The sequence below is a fragment of the Strix uralensis genome, chromosome 3 (assembly GCF_047716275.1).
Source record: "Strix uralensis isolate ZFMK-TIS-50842 chromosome 3, bStrUra1, whole genome shotgun sequence".
In the NCBI taxonomy this organism is placed as follows: Eukaryota; Metazoa; Chordata; class Aves; order Strigiformes; family Strigidae; genus Strix; species Strix uralensis.
In genome coordinates, this window is record NC_133974.1 from 26,998,403 (window position 1) to 27,017,532 (window position 19,130).

Sequence of the window (19,130 nt, forward strand, 5' to 3'; positions counted from 1 at the left end):
GCTCTGATATTAGTCCTTTTGTCATCTATCTTCCTTTTTTCCTGCTTTTTCCGTGTTTCTTTTTCTACCTTTGCATTTTTAATTTCATTTTCACAAGAAAATAGCATGTGGCTCACTGCTTCCCAGTGCTTTCGTCAGAAGCTGTTGCTGGTGTACCCCAAGGACTTGAGTGCTCCCAGTCCTCTTGCGAGCTGGGTGGGGATAAAATGGGCCAGATTATGGGTCTGTTGTCACTCTTAAGGCTTTCTGTCCCCTTGATTATGGGAATGATACAGCTGTCCCTGAGAAGGTTAAAATACTAGGATAACTCCTCTCAGTTTTGTATTTTATAACTTTACAAGACAGAATATGTTTAATATATGTTGTACACTGAAAATATTGTAATCTCATCCAGGATAACTAGGGATCATGTCTCTGTTTCTTTTATCTTTTTATTTTTTTAAAAACTGCTGTTCATGTTCTACCTATTGCAGTGAGTTTCTCTTGTCCACAGTTACCTGCTTTTTGGAAATGGTTGTTTTGTAGGGCATGTAGCTATTGATAATCTCTTTGCAGTTAATCTAAATAAAACCAGACTTGCTTTGGAAGAACATGCTTTGGTTCTGATGTTAGCAACTGGTTCCAGTCTTACCTTTATTTTGGAGGAGATGACCACGGTTGACATGAAGGAGTATTTGTGGTGTTCCCTAGGTGTATCCTTTTCTGTAGACCATGTTGGCTTGAGAGTTTCTCTCAAATCCTGACAGAAATGTTCAGGAAAGACACTTCCAGCATTTATGGACTACATTGTTGCTATTAGATTAGTTTTGGTTTTGTTTATTGATTTCACATTTATTCTCATTCTTCTAACTCACATGATGAATACATATTTCTACAGCTATTAAGTGCTGTACCTAAACCGAGTGTATCTGGTTCATACCGAAAATGGCATTTTTAGCCATGTTGTATCTTTAAATTTTACTTTGTTCCACCCTTACACCAGAAATCATCTGGAATGCTGAGATGAAAAACTTTATAATTATTTCAATTACTGCATCCTTCATCTGGTTTGGTTGTTGCCTTGTGCTCAGTAATTTCACACACATGCTCAGTGCTTGGGGTGTGTGTGGTAGCTTTTGTGGTGAGAATTATTACTATATTAATGCTTTTTACAAGTTTCTGTGAAATAGCTTCTTATGATAGTAGTCTAGGAAAAGAACTTGAAAGTTTGGGAGTTTTGTTTTGTTTTGTTTTTCTTTCCCCTTTAGAATGTAGATGACATTTTGTTTGTACATTTTCTGTTGGGTTTTTTTGGGAGCCAGGATGGCTTGTCTGTGGTGGAGAGCATCCTGCAATGCTCTACAGTGCATTTCTATTTCTAAATGCAGTTGGTGAACAGCTGCTGACAGAACTGTCTCCTATCTGAGTAGACTGGATTGCTATCGCCTTTGTGTTTTATGGATTGAAACAAGTAACCCCCCATGACTGGTTTTCTCTCCTAGATAAAGATTAGAATTAGGAAAAGACTTGGAAATCAGTAAAGTATGGCTTCGTCTAGTTCCTTTCAAAAACTTCACAAAGACTCTTAACTAACAGTGCATCCATAAAATTAAGGACAGAGAGAAAAGAATAAATGTATTGCATTTAGTATATTGTGAAGAGTCTTTATTTGAGAAGAGGAAAAATTGCACTTTCTGAAGAGAATGTGTTGTTATATCAGAAAACATATTAGAAAAATAGCATGGAATCTTGGATTTTTCTTGCAAATGACTGAAAATCCTATCTCTTAACATACATCAAAAGCAGAAAAATGTTAGCAAACGTACAGTGTGTTAAGAACCTGTTGGCAAATTTAAGGAAGAGTTATACCTCTGCTCTATAATGTATCAGAGATTGGTGCTTCAGTATGTCAGCATGCCTCTTCTGGTTTTGCCTCCTATTCTGTACTGTAACTGTTATGTTTTCCCATTTTAAATTGCAGCACGTGGGAGCCTCTTCTGTAACTAGTTCAAATTTAATGAGTCAAAAGTTTCCTCTCATTTTTCTGGTGTCTCTTTCAGATGGATACACCTTAAACATAATACCTCAATCTAAGGGGGCAGCTTTGCTGGTGTTAACGTTATAGACTTAGTCTCTATTTTACATTACACGATGGGAAACTTTATTTTGCCTATTGGGGTCCGCTTACATTGGGTTTGGACTGAAAACTTTGGAAGAAGTTGAAAGGATAGATTAAAGGGGTGGAGGGCAGTGTCTTTATTTTGTTTCAGGGTAGAGTTACAGTTGCGAGCATGCCTAAGTGAGAATAGCCATAGAAAAAAGCATTGCTCCTCCAGAAAGCTGTGTCATTGGAGATGAAAACGTAATCCTGTAGGTAGCTGACCCCCAGAAGAAGAGAACCTAGCCTGGGACTGCGATCAGCCACAGTCAGTCTTCAAAAGGTATGGTACACGGTTGGATGCAGACAGCTGTTGGTGGGTATCCACAAGGGCGCAGCTACCCAGTGAGTCCCCATAGCACTGCTGGCTTGGGCAGTACAGATGCCTTCCTTGTGCCTTCTTGGCAGTTGCACTGACCAAGGTGTTTAAGGGGATTTATTCTATGTTGGATTAGGGATCTATGTTACCTTTTTGCTGGGTTATTTTTAAGCAGGATCAATTTCCTGAGCTGATTCACTGGTCTGCCCCAGTTTAATGATATGATGAGGCTGGTTAACGTGGTGGTTCCCAAGTTCTTGCTGTTGAATGTGGGTTTGCTGACAAAGATTTCTGTTTAACCACGGCTGAAGTGGTGTCTGATGTAAGAAGAAAAATTAAGAGATTGCACCATTTTACTCATCAGCACTTCGGCGTGATGGGGAGGGAGATACATAGATGTGGGGTGATCTGTAAACACAAGATTTGAAGGCAGCTTGATGGTGTGCACATCTGTTTTGTACTGTCTTGATAAAAGTGAATCTTGGGCCTCACCTAATACAGGCTTGAAGAGAAAGTGAAAAAATCAAGGGAAGATTGGAATAGGTTTCTAGAAGACATGTAAACAAAAATGTAAAGGCAGTTTGTGGGTGGGAATGTGAGTAAGAGCAGACCCATGTTCCTCTCAGAGAGAAACAGTTCTCCATCACCCCTTCTCTCTTCCTCTCCACTGGATTGGTTTCCATGAGGCTGTCAGATACCGTGTCCCATGTTGGCTTGTATTTTATAGTGTTAAAATTTTTGTGTGAGCGTTTTCTCTTGTGTCGTTGGAAAGATGGCTTCCTTATTACCTTATTTTTGTCAAATGATTGTGAGTTTCAGAAGAGTTTTTCTCACTTATCTTTTAATTGAATTTGTAATAGACTTCTACTAAAATGTTTTCACCTATATGGTATGTTTTAACTGTATTTCTTCTGGAGGAATACAGAACCCATTGGGTAATACGTGCTTATTTTAAAAGTTGGAGAGGACTGCTGAGACTGTAATCAAAGCTCCTGTGAGATTTCATTCACTGTTTTCCGCATGCAGTGCCAAATAGCTTGAAATAAGGATGTATTTATCAGACACCATCCAAAGTCAATCATGAAAAATCTTCTTTCCCCTTTAATAACTCATTACATCAGTTATGTTGCTTTCACTGCTTTGATAGCTGTATTGGAGTCTCAATATGAAGGTTTTTCTTCAGTTTTATTCAGGTTATCAGCTGCTTTTTTACTTGGCCTAACTAATGATCCCATAATTCAGTATGTTGGTATTATTTGAAGTGAAAAAATACTTCAATTTTATGTGGTCTGGCTACATGGGCTTGTTGTTTTTTTTTTTTTTTTTTTCCTAAGGTGTACAAACAAAAACATTTTGGGTTTAGATTTAACATATGTTTCAAATTTGGTGGAATTTCTTTTTTAATCTAGATGTTAAGACCTAGCACACTCTCCCCCTTCCCTGCACACCAGGGCAGAACATATTCTGTTGTAGGAAACTACTTATTTGCAGTCACCGTATCTGATTTTTATTTTTCCCTGGGACACTGGAGGATTAGAGCAGATTATAGTGTTGGGATAATGCCTGACTCCTTGTGTTCCATTTAGTCATAAATAAACCCCTGAAAAATCTGAATGTTGCTATGGTGATGTTAGTAAAAGCTTGGGATATGGAATAAGTGAGCTGCTTAGAAGCATAATGTCACTTACAGTAATGAGCACGCCATCGTTAGAACAGTGATGGGTTTACCTGATGCTCTGTAACTTTGATAGTTTACACTAGATTCTGAAAGTGAGTAAGTAAATGCAATTCATATGACTGTGCTCTGTTCAGTAACTTGCTACTACTGACCTTTTAACAAATGGAAAATTGTGTTTTGTCTGTTTACTTTCTAGCTTTAATGGGTTGAAGTATCACAGAGAAACAAGCAAAAACTTCCAGTATTTGTATCCTGCCTTTCACATGATGGTCTGGTTGAATTAAATCAACAAAAAAAAAATCATCTCACAGCAATTTTGTTTTAAACTGTGTAAACACCCACTTCTGAAAGTGTGGAATATAAAATACAAAAAAGTAAGATGGCATTAAAATGTGGGGTTTTTTTTGTTTTGTTTTTTTTTTAGTCTTTATAACCTGGCTTCACTGGAACTTAGAGAAAATTTGCTGACGTATTTACCTGAGTAAGTGACATTTATGTGTTTGCTTATATTAACATAAAATATTCTTATTCTTAAAATCTGCTACCATATGAAACTGACAGCTAGAAAAAATACTCAGTGCCTATTGACAGCATGTGTGAGATACAGCTTTGTTTTAGCAACACCTGGTTACATCCATTACTTCTAGCTGTACTTACTTAATAGCAGGACCCCGCAGTCTGTGTTGACTGGTTTTGCTCAATAAAATATTCTCTATAAAATACAGCAGCACCAAACATTTCTTCCTGCTCGCACTGAACAAGCAGATCATCAGTGGGAGTGGTGGTTTGGGTTGTTCTCATGCTGAAATTTCGTAACTGTGAAAGTAGGGTAATAGGATCTCAGAGATTTCCACTCTAGACCTTCATAGCATTTAAATAAGCATTTGTGTTCAGGACTAAGTAACCAAAAGCTTCCAAAACCTGGAGATCAAAACCTTGGTGACAAACTAGGCCTACTGATGTCTGAAGTCTGAATCTACCCACCCTGATTTTGGGAAAAAAAAGATACCTAGATGTCTCCGTGCTGACTGTATTGTGGCAGAGGAATTGGTGGTCTTTTGTAAGAATAATTTGGTATGTTATATTTTGGAGATCCTTTTTGGCTGCCTGGAAGAAGCCTCTTCTTTCTCTAGTGAAGGAGTTTCCTTCCTCCACTACCAGGCTGCTTCTTGCAAGAGTTTTGGTGACTCCTGTTCTGCTTGTTTAGATAATCGAATAGATACTGTAATAGATTTAACCTATTTTAATCAGAATCTCTTCCTCAGTTGCTTTGGGGTCCTTTTTTCCTGTCAGTCTTGGTTGTGGCTGTTTATAGCTGAGAGCCACAAGGCACTTAAAATGTCAGCAGTCAGAAGGTATGAATTGCTAGCTAGGATTTGCCATGTGGTGTCAGAACGAAGCTATCACAAATGTTGGCAATTATATTGCTCCTGGAAAATTCTGACTGTCAGGAATGTAGCTGATGAGTCTCACTGGCTTTCGTGCTGCTGTGGCTTTGGTGAAGGTAAGCAAGAGCTCTACAATAGACTGCTTTTGAAGTAGAAGGATGGCCCTCTGTGTCTGTTCATGTTTAGAGAACTTCTTTCACATACTTTTGAGCTTCTCTCTGTTTGCATCCTCAAATCCAACCTGAAGTACTTGAGAAATGGATAGATCATGTTGAGAAGACAAATGATGGATTTATTGAGTCTTGACTCACACTGTTACACGTGACCACCATGGGGAATTTTTATCCCGTTGTGTAACTGTAAATTCCCCCTAAAAATAAATCTAACCAAGTATATTAAACTATGTGGCATTGTCCACCCTGAGGGACTGATGGTTAAAGTAAAGAATAATGATTTGATTACCTATACTAAGTTTTAAGCTTCAAGGGCATACAGTTATACTGACAAACCAAATAATTTTTTCAGTAAGATATTACTGTAGATAGTCTATGCCCAGTAAAATAACTGTCTGTCTGCAATACATTGTAATCTGAAATATGAATTTCAGTAAAATGAGCTCATTCAAATACATGGGGTTTCTGTTGGTTTAGTCTGATGTGGTTTTGTTTTGACTTCTCTCACAGATCACTTGCCCAGCTGCAGCGACTAGAAGAACTTGATTTAGGAAACAATGAACTTTATCACTTGGTAAGAGAACATGCCACTGAAAGTGCATGTTGGTCTTGTTTTACACATCATTTAGATTAAATAGATCGTAGGATGTCCAAAATTGAAGAAAGAAAAATGTATGGAGGGGAGTCTTTTCATACATATAGATGAATTCTGGCAGTGAGTTGGTGCTTCCCATATCTGTTTAGTCGTGTTCAGCACAATATTACTTTATCCAAAAAACTGCAGCTGATCTCTAGAAAATGAGAGCACTGCACCGACTTTTTCTACAGAAAGAAAAAGAAGTGGAAGAGCACAAACTCCTCTCTGCCCTTGCAGTTAGAATGAACACACAGGCTTCTGTAGCGAGGTGGATGGGCTAAGCACAGACAAAAGCTCAGCTGAGCAAAGTAGGAATCTTTGGGAGAGGACTGAGGCAAACTACTGAGGGTGGCAGCGTCTTGACACTGTGGCAGAAAGAGCTACCAAAAGATATCTGTCATCTCTCTTAAGCTGACTCAGTTAAATGTTGTATTTGCAGTAGATTAAGAGTGTGCATGCAATTTGTTAGTGCATGTCAGGTAAAGTATGGTAGTTTGTTAAGCTATAATAATTAATTTGTATGATGAAGTTCCCAAGTGCTTACAGTCACGTTTGCTGCATTTAACCGTGGTCCCTCTAAATAGTGCTTGGAGTGAGGATTGGTTTACTCAGACTGTAGTTATGGGGTAGCCATTTGGTTTTTACCTGAAGCTCCTATGCTACTTAACATTATTACTTTTTATGTTATAGCCAGAAACAATTGGTGCACTTTTCAATCTTAAAGACCTCTGGTTGGATGGAAACCAATTAGCTGAAATACCTCAGGTAAATGTGAGCTCTACTGATACTGTTTTGAAGATGCTTTTAAAAGAAAACCTTTTCATTCATACCTAAAGGGAGGTGATTGGAAATTGAATAGTTTTCACAGTTCACTTTGCCTGGGTTTGGTTTTGGATGTGTAAGGGTTTTCTCTTAATAAGTTCCTCTGCAGGGGATTGTACATGATATCCTATGTTGTGAGACATTTTCTTTTAAGCATTTTGGCAAAGCAGTTATTTCCTAACAGGCGCACTGTTCAATTTATAGTATGACACATCCTCTGTTTACAGCCCTGGCCCAATGATCAGGGAGCCACTAGTTGGCTGAGCTAACCCTCACCTTTTGTATCTATCTAAATTGCAGTTTTGACAGTTTTGAGGATGAATAATTTTTTTTTTGGCTGTCATCTTCTTCTATTCAAATAGAGTGTTTGTGAGAAGTACAATAATAGAACTGTTGCCGTAAATGGAAATTTTGATTTATGCAGGCAAATTCCCCATCTGACATCAGTCATGGGATGAGGGGCCTTAGCATCTAAAGCTTACAGTACTCTGAATTCCCTTTCTTAAGAACTGTGATAACATGTGGGATGGTTTCTTTTCCCTCTTTTTCCTCTAGAGCCAAGTCAAAACCTGTTTTCTCCTGTTCCTTGAGCAGATTGCTGTTGTTTGCTGTATTGATCTCATTGTCAACAGTGTAACTTGGAAATCAGTTACAGTTTAGTGGGCTTTGTTGACTTTGTTGTTGGCTTGGCCTAATAATTTTTTAAGTAGATGTAGTTAAACACTGATAATAATTCATAAAATGTCAAGTGTGACTTCAGCAGCTGTTTTTATTGAAGCTGACCATTACTGTATATTTCATCTAATGTCCAAAAGATGAACTTGTAGGGTAAAGGGTGTGTGTTTAATGAAAGATCCTCTTGAGAGGCAAACATTTCCAACATAAAAGGCTGATTGTGTGAGTTAGGATCAAGGCTGTCACTGTATGAAAATTTCATATATGTAAAAGTATATAATTAGGTATATGTAAAAGGCCACTTCTGTACCAGCCATTCTGTTCTCTGAAAGCTGATTTGGATGACTAAATATTTTGGATGATTGAAATGAGAATGATTCTAGAGCATGTATAGGGGTGTCTGTGTACATGGGGAATGGGAGGGTGCTCTGATGGTAACAGGGACAAAGGTATTTCTCTGTCAGACTTTTGAGCTAATTGGTGGATTACCATTGTAAAAAAAAAAAAAAAGTAATCATTAATAATTGTAGATTATGGCAGTATAACTTGGCAGTTCAAGTATGCTTGCTAGAGCAACACTCCCAATTCCTATTTCTACATTGGTTGCAGTTGGGAGATGTGAAGATACGAAATCCCTAGATGTCATGGCATGTTGATTTATCAGCCAGGAGAAACTAATCCTAATTTGCCTAGGGTTAATTGGGAGGGGCAGACTTTAATTACGTGGAGGTTGATAGTCTGTAGTACTGAAAAAACAACTTTGCACTCTTTCCTTGAGGAAAACTCCAGTTTTGGCTGGTGCTTGCCTGGGTTTGCTCAGCATGCCTTTTCCGACTGTTGAAGCCAGTCTTAATAGTTAGAACAAGAAACTGTGAGTGAATCACTTTGTTGGTTTATCTTATGTAAAATGTAATTATTTAAGTTTTTTCTGCATTTAGAGGTCATACAAACAATGGCCAATTTAGAGGGCATACAGAGAATTGTTTTTCTTTCTGGAATTTCATTGCGATGGTACATTTTTCAAATTGCTTTGTTATGTGTTTGGGCATGAGTTAAATTTTTTTGTCTTGTATCGCAGGAAGTAGGAAACCTGAAAAACCTGCTTTGTCTGGATGTTTCTGAAAATAAATTGGAATGCCTTCCTGAAGAAATTAGTGGTCTGACTTCTTTAACAGACTTGCTTGTTTCTCAGAATTTGCTTCAGGTCTTACCTGATGGCATTGGTAAGTACAGGGTGAATGCTATCACACAGAACCATTTAATCCACTGTAAATTGGAAGTTGTTTGTTTCAAGTCTTTTGAAGTCTTTTTATGCAAGAGATGAGCTTGTCTCAGCTTTTTTTTTTTTTTTTTGCTTAGTATGAAATGCATAGCTCTATTAATTTTGCATTTTAATTGTCTGCATAATGACTACCTTGTAATCCTTTTTTGGTCTTCACTTGATACCTACATGAACAAAATAGAATTTAATAATTCCTCTCTGTTACTACTGTGTCCCCATCACCATCATAACTGTTTAATATTGTAAAATTCTAACTTGTAACAAGCTGTAGGTCACTGGATAAGACTGAGTGACAGTATCACTACAAAAAAGAAACCCTTTCTAGGGGGGATGTGTAATTACCTTGAGTTGGACAATGTGATTAATCCTATGCTGAACCCAGTGGAAGGCTGTTCCAGCTTCAGTCGATTACTCTTCACCCTTGAGGATCCAAACTACAACTTTTCTATGTCTGACCTCTTAAACCAGGTCTAATAATTGAGGAATGTTTTCTGAAGTATTACCGGTGCCTTTTTTAAGGTAAATGTTTTTACCCCTATGATGAGGAGTCAGCGAGGCATTGTTTCTCTACTACTCATCAGCTGTTTTTCTGGAGAGTTTCATGTTGCAAGAGCATGCCTTCTGCTTGCCAGTTTTTTGGGTTTTGTTTTTTTGTTCTTTTTTTTCCAAAATAAAGGTGTAGGGGAGGGAGGACTTGTGAATGTGGTTTAACCAGGCATGTGGAAGAGAATGGACAGACCTTGCCCCTTCCTCCATATGCTATATGAGCCTTAAGAAAGGATTAATGTTAAACTAGGGGGAGTGGGCTGACTACTGTGGGTCATGCAGTTAGCTAGTGTGTGTTTGGTAGAGAGTTCTAGCAGCCCTCTCTGATGATCTGAGTTGGCCAGTACAGTTGTTGTACATCAGAAATGGAGCTGTAACTTCTGAAAAGCTACAGCCTACGCAGCCTGCAAGAGGGGATCTTGTCTGTAACACCAGCTGGTGAACAAGAGGAGCTGCTGCTTCTCAAGAATCCTGTTAAATGGGATCCTTTGCTGGAGAAGGGGATTGTGAACATCCAGGCCATTTCAAGACAGGCCTAGTTTGCACGTGCAGTTTGTAACATTTTCTGGATGTAATTTTATTATAAAGGCAAAAAAATTTGCTACTTATGTGAATAATAGCTTACTTGTGTTTGGAGAATTGGGTAGAGCTACAGTACTTATTCTTTTTCTGTAATATCGGACTTACTGTGTGAAATTGAAAAAATCTGGTATTGTGGTTGAAGTGAACCTCTCTGGTCTCTATGGAAGCTACTGGGAGGAGCTCAGCTGATCACTGAATCCTTGTTGGATTGTTGGATCTGTACAGCCCTCAAAGCAGGGCTCTCACCACCACCAGCAGGTCAGGTCAGCTGTGGCTGTGTCTCACCAAGTCTCTAAAGCCCCAGTGGAGGTGGCTCCAGCACCCTCTGGGCAGCCTGTGTCAGTGCTGCACCACCTCCCAGTGAGGAAGCTGATGTCCAGCTGGGACCTCACACACTTTGATTTGTAGCCATTGCTGTCTTGCCTGCCGCTGCAGAGAAGAGTTTGGCTCTGTCATCTCTGTTACTGCCCTTCAGGTAATTGTGGGCTGTTCCTAGATGCCCCCTTGGCTCCTTCTTTGCTGGAGTCATCAAAGCCAGATCTCTCAGCCTCAGCTCACATGTGCCTTCGTCAATCTTGAGAGCTTTGTGCTGGACCCCCATCAGCATCTCTCTTGAACTGGGGAGTCAGAGAGGGAGACAGGACAGAACATGAAACTGAGCATGATTTTACAGGTGTGGCCTCACTGGTGCCAAGTAGATGGAATATAATAACTTCCATTGATCTGCTGGCTGTAATTCTTCTAGCCAGTGTTTATTTCTGAGAAAGCACGGCTGTGATGGTGTAGCCCCTGCCGGGGTCTGAGACCACGCGGCCGCTGCCCCTCCCCCACAAAGGGAGTGAAATGCAAAGCCCCAAGACTGAAATAAGGAAAGGTTTAATACAACAGTGCAATAGCAACACAACCAACAACAACAATAACAATAACAGTAATAGTGATAGCAATGAACAGAGCAAAATAGCTACCAAATACAGCAGTTTGAAGCACGATGTACAAAACCACGAGTGCACCTCGCTCCAGCGCCAGGAAAAATGTGACCTGCCAGGATGTGACGTCCGCATGGTATCTGAATAACCCGGCTAGAGCTCCCCCCCCACTGCTGGGGAAACTTAACCCTATCCTGGTTAAACCAGGACAACGGCTAGTTCATATTCAGCCTGGTGCCCACACTAAGCCCCAGCTCCTTTCCAGCAGGGCTCTTGTACAACCTGTCACTTGCCAGCCTGTACTGGTGCACGGGGTTATGCTGCCCAGGTGCAGAGCTCTGCACTTCTCCTTGCTGAACCTCAGGTTTCTGTTTAGGTTGCTATCTTAGCATGTATCAGCCGTCTCTTCATGATCTAGCATCATCAGCAAATTTGATGTGCCAGCCTATTACAGCTATTAAGACAGTGTGGGGATGGGCAGGGAGGTGTCAGCAGCTAGTGATGTCTCCTGAATTCTCAGTCTTGGGCTCTGTCTGGGTCAGCTCTGCTTTGTACCAAAGATCATTCTGATACAAAGGAGCAGAATCATAGAATAGTTCGGTTTGGAAGGGACTTTTAAAGGTCATCTAGTCCAACCCCCCCTTCAATGAGCAGGGACATCTTCAACTAGATGAAGTTGCTCAGAGTCCCATCCAGCCTGACCTTGAATGTTTCCAGGGATGGGGCATCTACCACCTCTCTGGGTGACCTGTTCCAGTGTTTCAGCACCCTCATTGTGAAAAATTTCTTCCTCATACAAGTAAGAACAAGGTGAGCTCTCTGCTCTGAAATAGTATTTTGTCCTTCCTGGGGAGAAGACCTTCAAAGAAGTTTGATTTCTATTCTGAAAAAGGAACTTTCATGTCTGACTAACTCAGTTCTCTATTGGGACAAAGAGACCTTGATTCTGTTTGAGTTTTGGCTGTCACTTGTGCAAGCCTTTCTTACTGTGGCTGAGTAGGCATAGGTGATCTTCTGAGTACTCCTTTATGAATAAACATTGTGTAATTGAGGAAAAAATAGATAATTTTCTCCTGTTTATAGGCCTTTGGGTAGTCATGTCCTTGACATTTACAAGGGGTACCATTCAGATTGCAACTTTAATATGATTTAATATGCTTAAATATTGAATATGAATATTTATATTGAATATTAATTCAGTGATCTTATAAACTTGCAAAAATAGTGCAAGCACCAAGTGAAGCAGTGCTTGATTTCCTTTTTTTTTACCTGAAAAAAAAATGCAATTATGTTAGAGTATTTGTAAAAGATTTGCAGCAGAATGATTTTGTGTAATTATAGCAGGTATTGGAGGATATTAAGCTAAACAAATGTGTTGTTCTTTCTGACCAGGAAAATTGAGGAGGCTCTCCATTCTGAAGGTTGATCAGAACAAACTTATTCAACTAACAGATTCAATTGGAGACTGCGAAGGCCTTACTGAACTAGTTCTAACAGAAAACCAACTTCAGGTAAGGATGGTCATGACTGCTCAAATGGCTGGCAGTAGTAAGACCTGCTGCTCATTGCTGAATCACTTAACAGTAGTATCAGTGAGTAACCTTACAAGCTAAGTAGTGAGTTTCCTTTAAATGCATCTTATTTCTAACCTGTTAAATGAATGCTGAAGATCAAGTTGTGTGTAACAATCCTCCCTTCCAAAGGCTTAAGCGGTTACATATTCACTTTTGAATCTTTCATGATCACTAAGGGAATTGGAGCACCTGGAGTGCAGGTATCAGTTACTTTGTTGTGTTTTTAATGCGGAGTTTGTGCTGCATTGCGTTGTTGCCAATTTTGCAGTGCATTATCTAGATCAGACTTGCTGAAACTTAATAGAAGCCCTGAGTGCTGCAGAGCTGCTGTTGTACTGTTCCTTGCTCTGCTGATCTTCTCCATCCAGGTATTGAATATGCCATCTGGCCAATTAAAGTAAAATCTTAGACTTCTTTTCATTAGGTGTTCCCTTCTGTTATTTTGAAAATGCCTTCACAGGACACTGACACTTGAAGAGTAGAAGTGTTTATAAAAATCTAAGTTTGAGCATTTCTTAAGTTAGGTTGGTGCTTGATTGAGTTAGGAGCTTAAGCCTGTTGGAAAGATGCCTCTCCAGAGATCAGTTCATAGCACCTAAATCAGAAGCTTGCCTCTCAATTAGCTATTTAGAGATAATATGGACATTCTGCATACATGCTTCTGTACACAGCCGTTGTGCATCTATCATCTTAGTGCAGAGGTAACTCCTGAGTGAATTTGTATTAGAAACTGACATTCCTGGATATTTCTACTGCAAGATAAAACTTTGGATCTCCTTTGGAAGGCCTGGTAGTAACGAGGGTTAACTACACTCCAGTTTTTGAAAATGGATCAGTCAATTAATTTCTAAAGTGAGATAAGTTTTGTTCTGACTCAATGAATTTACAAATTCTGTTTGCATATTATTTTGTCTTTGTTGGCACAGTCATTGCCGAAGAGCATTGGAAAACTAAAGAAGCTGAACAATTTGAATGCCGATAGAAACAAATTAACATCTTTGCCCAAAGAGGTAAGTTTGTGCAATTAGCTCTCACAGATGTGATCATACAAATGGAAAGCTCTTGATTTCAAATGCCTACAAGAAATAGCAGGCAACTTTGATCCACTGGGTATTCTTCCCAAACTGATCATGACCAGAAACTTGTCCATTAGATCTGAACAGCATAAATCTGAACATCAACTGTGGTGATTTGGTGGCTTGGAAGTGCAGAATGTCTTTGCAGTTGAACAAAAAGGCTTGTAACTAGTAATTCCCACTGTGGGTGTCAGGTCCAGCACTATTTGAAGACTGGGAGTTCTGGTAGAGTAAAGGTATTTAAATATCAATATGTCTCTTCTGCATGTAGTATAAAAGTATTGCCAGAGTATTCCTCAACCTTACTCTTGTGAGCCATAGCAAAGGGAAGGTTTCATATTCTGAAAAAAGATTCAGACTGTGGAGATCTTGGGACTACTTTTGCCTTTAAATATGAGGACCTGATGTGACCAAGATCAGTGATACCTCAAATCTTACATCTGTGATCACTAGGACTCCTTGTCTATGGAGTGAAATGAGGCTAGAATTTCTGTTGTGAAACTAAATATAATGAAGGCCTTACAAGTTCTGTTCAGCAGTAAATTCTGGAAAGAGATCGGGGGAAGCAGCATCCTGTTGTTGGAGCATGGGACTGTGAGCTGATTCTGTTTGCACTACTGTTTCTCTGTAATTTTTGTCCAAGTAATTCTCCTCCTTAATTTTCCTATCTGTTTCTAACATGTGGCTCTGAGATTGTAGCTTTTGCTCACACTTTGTCACTTCAGGAGTAGGAGGGGTATGTACTCAGGTGGCAGCTGATGGATGGAGTTGAGAGGAGTATCAGCTCTGGCTAGTGAGCACACACTTCTGCTCAGGCCCACTTACTTAGGGAGTTTGGACAGCTTGAGGAGGAGGTGTGATGAGGAAGCAAAGTGTCTGGGAACAGGGAGATGGGGGAGAGCTGATGGTCTGAAAAGGAGGGATCAAGCAGGGACAGAATATGCTGCTGTGGCACTGGCAGCAACAATTCCAGTGTTCCAGGTGTGAGCTGCCACAGGTTGGTCACCTAATTGGGGCTTCATGATCGCCCTTATTGCTTCTTTATAGATTGGCTTGTAAGTGTATGTTTGATGGGGCAGCGGGGAAAGATGAGGGAGGGAAGAGAAGATGTGAGTACTGTAGCTCCTCCAGCAGGACAGTGTCTCCTCTGCAGAGGCGTTGCTGATTCTGAACAGAAAAATGCAGAGGGTGTACCCAGATGGATTGAATAAATGGTAGCAAGAGGCAGGACCTTGGGAAAACTGTGTTTCTGGGTTGTGATGTGATGACAGTTTTGGTGTTGTGTTCATTCAGCAGAAGACTTTCCATGTTGTTACTTAATTTAATACATTACACAGGTGTTCTAAACTATCTGTACTTGAGACTTGCACAATTTTGTGCCTAGTCCACCTTTAAGGAGAATTGCTCTGAGTTTGTTACAATGTGTAAGGTGTTACTGATACACTTTACTTCCAGATTGGTCGTTAATGGCTTATGTAGCGTATAAGCATTTTTCTTAGTTAATGGAGTTCATGATATTGGAGATGGTGCATGAGGATGAGCAGCATGGCTTGGAAGGAGCAGGGACATGAGCAGGTGAGAGGAGAAGGCTTGGCTTCAGAAGCAGGTAAAGCAGGATGCGAACAGGTGTGTCTCTTTGGGGGGAATAACTGAGCCAAGGGCTCAGTGCGGAACAACAGAGGGATTAATGCTGAACAAGAAACTGGGACTTGGAACCAGAAATGGTTTTCAGATGTGGAAAGCGTTGCCCAGTCAGTGAAAGAGTTGGGGATATTCAAGGGTGAAGTGAAGAACAAGAAAGTGTGTGGAGAACATTAGTGCACATGGCAGAGAGGGGAGGGGACACCTGCACATGGGGTGGGGTAAAGTCAGGGATGCGTCTGTGTTTGGAGAAGGCGGGTGATGAAGAAATGGAAGGTGGTGTCTGGAATGAGGTGATCTGGGGAGTTGTAGAAAGTCCAGGAAATAAAGATGGGAGAGGATGGTTCCCAGGGAGCTTGGCAGAGAAACAGAGGAAACAGAGCTCTTTGGCATCAAGTTCTTTGACATAGAATTTTTTTTTTTCCTGTAAAGATCTCCACACCTATATATCTTTCTCGTTAGAGAAAATGCTTTGAAATTACATTTAATGTAAGATTTCCAGAATGTTTCATTAAAGTATGTTTTGCTCTGTGAATTTTTAAAATTCTTTTATTTTTTATTTTTAAAGGAAGTCAGTCCTTCTCCAACTGGAGGGTCATATCCACCCTCTAGATCGGTGGATTTGAATTCCAAGCTGGTAATGGTAACAAATAGAAAGCATAAACAACTGATGCAATGGTTTGTCTCAAAAATACTGTTAATATGCATGTATTGCAGAATGTACCGTTTAGCTAACAAGACTTCTCAGTTTCAGTTTTTCAAGTTTCAGTTTCAATTCCTTAATGCTTAAGCTGTACAATAGGACACTTTTCCCTTCAAGTCTTTAGATTACCTTCTAACAATGCTGAAATGCTAGTTTCGAAAACAGGAAGAAATCTAGTGCTCTCTGCTTGTTTCATCTGTTCTGGAGCTGCATTTTCTTTGTGTAGTATTTTTCTAAAAAAGTAGCTTTTTGCTTTAGACCAAAAGTGAGCACTTCTGTAATACAAGTTTTCTGGTTAAAGTTTAGAGGAATTCAGTGAAGTCACATTTCATAGCTCTAAAAGAAAAACATTCTGCATAAACAGGTATAACAAGTACTGTTTGCTGTTACGCAAAGCATCCACAGGAGCAGCTTCAGAGGTACTGGAGGTGTTTAAGAGTCAGGTTGACATAGCGCTGAGGGATATGGTGTAGTTGGGAACTGTCAATGTTAGGTTAATGGTTGGGCTAGGTGATCTTCAAGGTCTTTTCCAACCTAGATGATTCTGTGATTCTGTACTGATAATGGCAAAGATCGCAATTCTGAGTTTCCCTTTGGATGGCAGGGAGGAACAATTTGGTGTCTTGGTGAAATGTTCAATTTCCCTTTTCCTTCTCATCATTACTGACTTGGAAAAAAAAACCCCAAACAACAAAATGCATTGGTAGGGCACTTAAGGAAGACTGAAAAATGTGTCAGCCTTTTTCTGTCTGTTGGAAGGTTCTACTTCACAGTGAAAAAGCTTACTGTCTTTTCCATTTATTTTCATCTCAGACTGACTAATTAATATTCAAAACCAGGCACAGCTTCTGACATCAGTCATTTTCAACACCCCTGCCTCCTGTATGTTGCCTAAGACGTATCCTGAGATAGTATGCCGAGGACTGGGGTCTCAGACCTTTGCACATCAATCAGTGTTAGTACTTGTATGCTGGTTCCCCCTTCACAGAAGCAGAGTCAGATGCAGAAGTAGAGTATGCACTGCAGATATTCTTACTCAGTATTTTCCCTCTTTTCCTTTCCTTCTTTTCCTTCCCGCTTTCTCTAGTTCTTTCTCTGCTTTACAGAGTGCTAGAACAGCTGTGCATTTGTGGTCTTCATCCTTATAAGAAATGGGTATGGGACAGGCATTTACTGGTTTCTGTTGGACAAAGACATAGTCTGGTAACATGCGTACAGAAGAAATGGGACTCTACTAGGTAGAAGAGTCCATGTAACAAATACCGTATATACTTGCTGGTGTCTCTGTCCTTCCATCCAGGATTTATTCCTGTAGCAAAGAGAGCTTTTATAGATGTGATAGCAGAAATTACATGCCCGCTCTAATATAACCTGGTGAGATAATCTATGAGTTCTAGGCTTTTTGTGGTGTGTGGGGTTTTTTTTGGTAGTTTTGGGGTTTGTTTGGGTTTGTTGGGTTTTTTGTTTGGTTTTTTTTGTTAGCAGTTTACTAGGATTGGATTTTGGGTCAGCCTGTCAAACCATTACATTGCCAGTTTGTTTCAGTGCACACTTGTGGAACCAGTCTCTACCTTTTGGTGTAAGATTTCCTGATTTGGGATTATTGAGGAGTTTGTATACAAATACTACTACTTCAAAGTTTCCTGGTTCAAAGGTTCTTCTGTATCTGGTGTCGATACATAAGGTAAAATCTGGAACAGCTGAATGTCTGACCAAGCCTTGAGTCAGAGAGATTTCATCTTAAGAATCTCATCTTGCAGCTTGATACCTCTCTCACTGAATTGACTGATGAAACAAACTTCAGCAAGAACTGAGAATGTCTAAACCTGTTCATAGTTACATATGTTTTTCCCCTTAAACTTGAAAGACCTGTCTGGAGACTCTTTGGTATTGAAATCCCACCCTGGCACTGAAACGCTGGTGAAACTGGTGTGTTGATTTTGGCACTTGCATGAATAACCTCCTTGGAATGTTTTCCAGTTCATGTGCTTTTGTTAATGTAATGAGTCTATAACCTGCAGAGATCTGGTAATGTGTCCTTCCTGGCTCTGAGGTGTATTGTGAGAATTGTTACTACAGTAGGTAAAACTGCAGGGTTTTTTTTTTGTTTGTTTTTGGGTTTTTTTGCAACAATTGTGCTTTTTACATTTTTCTTACTTAATTTGTTTTTTAAACAAGTTGGGGCCTCTTTCTTGTTTCTGGTTTTAATTTCTGATGTCCCCTTCCTTCCCTCATTTGTGTAAAAGTATGTGTTTGTGTGTTCCAAAGGGAAAAAAGGCACTAAGTAAAATGCAGGAAAACTTAGCTTTGAGTCAGAGGGCAGAGAAAGCTGTCTGCCGTGTTCCTTCCATACTATTTACCAGTGGTGCAGGGGATGCTGAAATGAGTTTGCTGAAGGTTTTCTGTTCCAATATAAAGTTAATAATAAGAGAATAATAGCTAACAATTGTGAATTGGGTAGTTTCTTCCACCTCTAAATGTATTCTGTTCTTGCAATTAAAGAATTAATTACTTTATCTGGGGCCAAGGAAAATTCTGAATTTACTTTGAATCCAAACAAAATTTTGGTTATGACACCGTGGAAAAGATTTTACAACACAATAGGAACGGTGTTTAAATTCACAACGTATTTATCAGAGTTGTATAAACCTAGTGAGAGTTCTTGATGCTTACAGCTGTATTGAGAGTTGAATAAGAGATGTGTCACTGGACTTTAATTAGTCACATGCTAAAGAATAATCATCGTTGTATTTGTCATAATGTCAGGGGTTTTTGCATTGCTTATACCTGTGTGAAAGATGCTAACTGGTAAAGGACAGCAGAATTGATTCATAGCTTTTGAGCAGTTAACAGATGCTGAGATCAAAAGATGTTATTCAACTAATGTAAATTGAAGGTCTTTCAAGTTTCCCACCTTTAATTTGTGTTTTGGCTTTAGCGCACCAACAATGTGAGGATGTGCCATCATAAT

General features: G+C 39.6%; 1 protein-coding gene across 1 annotated transcript in view; it reads left to right on the top strand.

The window, feature by feature from the left end:
- LRRC1 (leucine rich repeat containing 1) overlaps positions 1 to 19,130 on the top strand; it is a 74,300-nt gene that overhangs the window by 45,303 nt on the left and 9,867 nt on the right. Inside the window, exons 5-10 of the mRNA XM_074861739.1 lie at positions 4,559 to 4,615; positions 6,206 to 6,269; positions 7,023 to 7,097; positions 8,908 to 9,052; positions 12,558 to 12,676; positions 13,666 to 13,749. Of these exons, the coding sequence (XP_074717840.1) occupies positions 4,559 to 4,615; positions 6,206 to 6,269; positions 7,023 to 7,097; positions 8,908 to 9,052; positions 12,558 to 12,676; positions 13,666 to 13,749 (544 nt within the window). The remainder of the gene's footprint in view (positions 1 to 4,558; positions 4,616 to 6,205; positions 6,270 to 7,022; positions 7,098 to 8,907; positions 9,053 to 12,557; positions 12,677 to 13,665; positions 13,750 to 19,130) is intronic.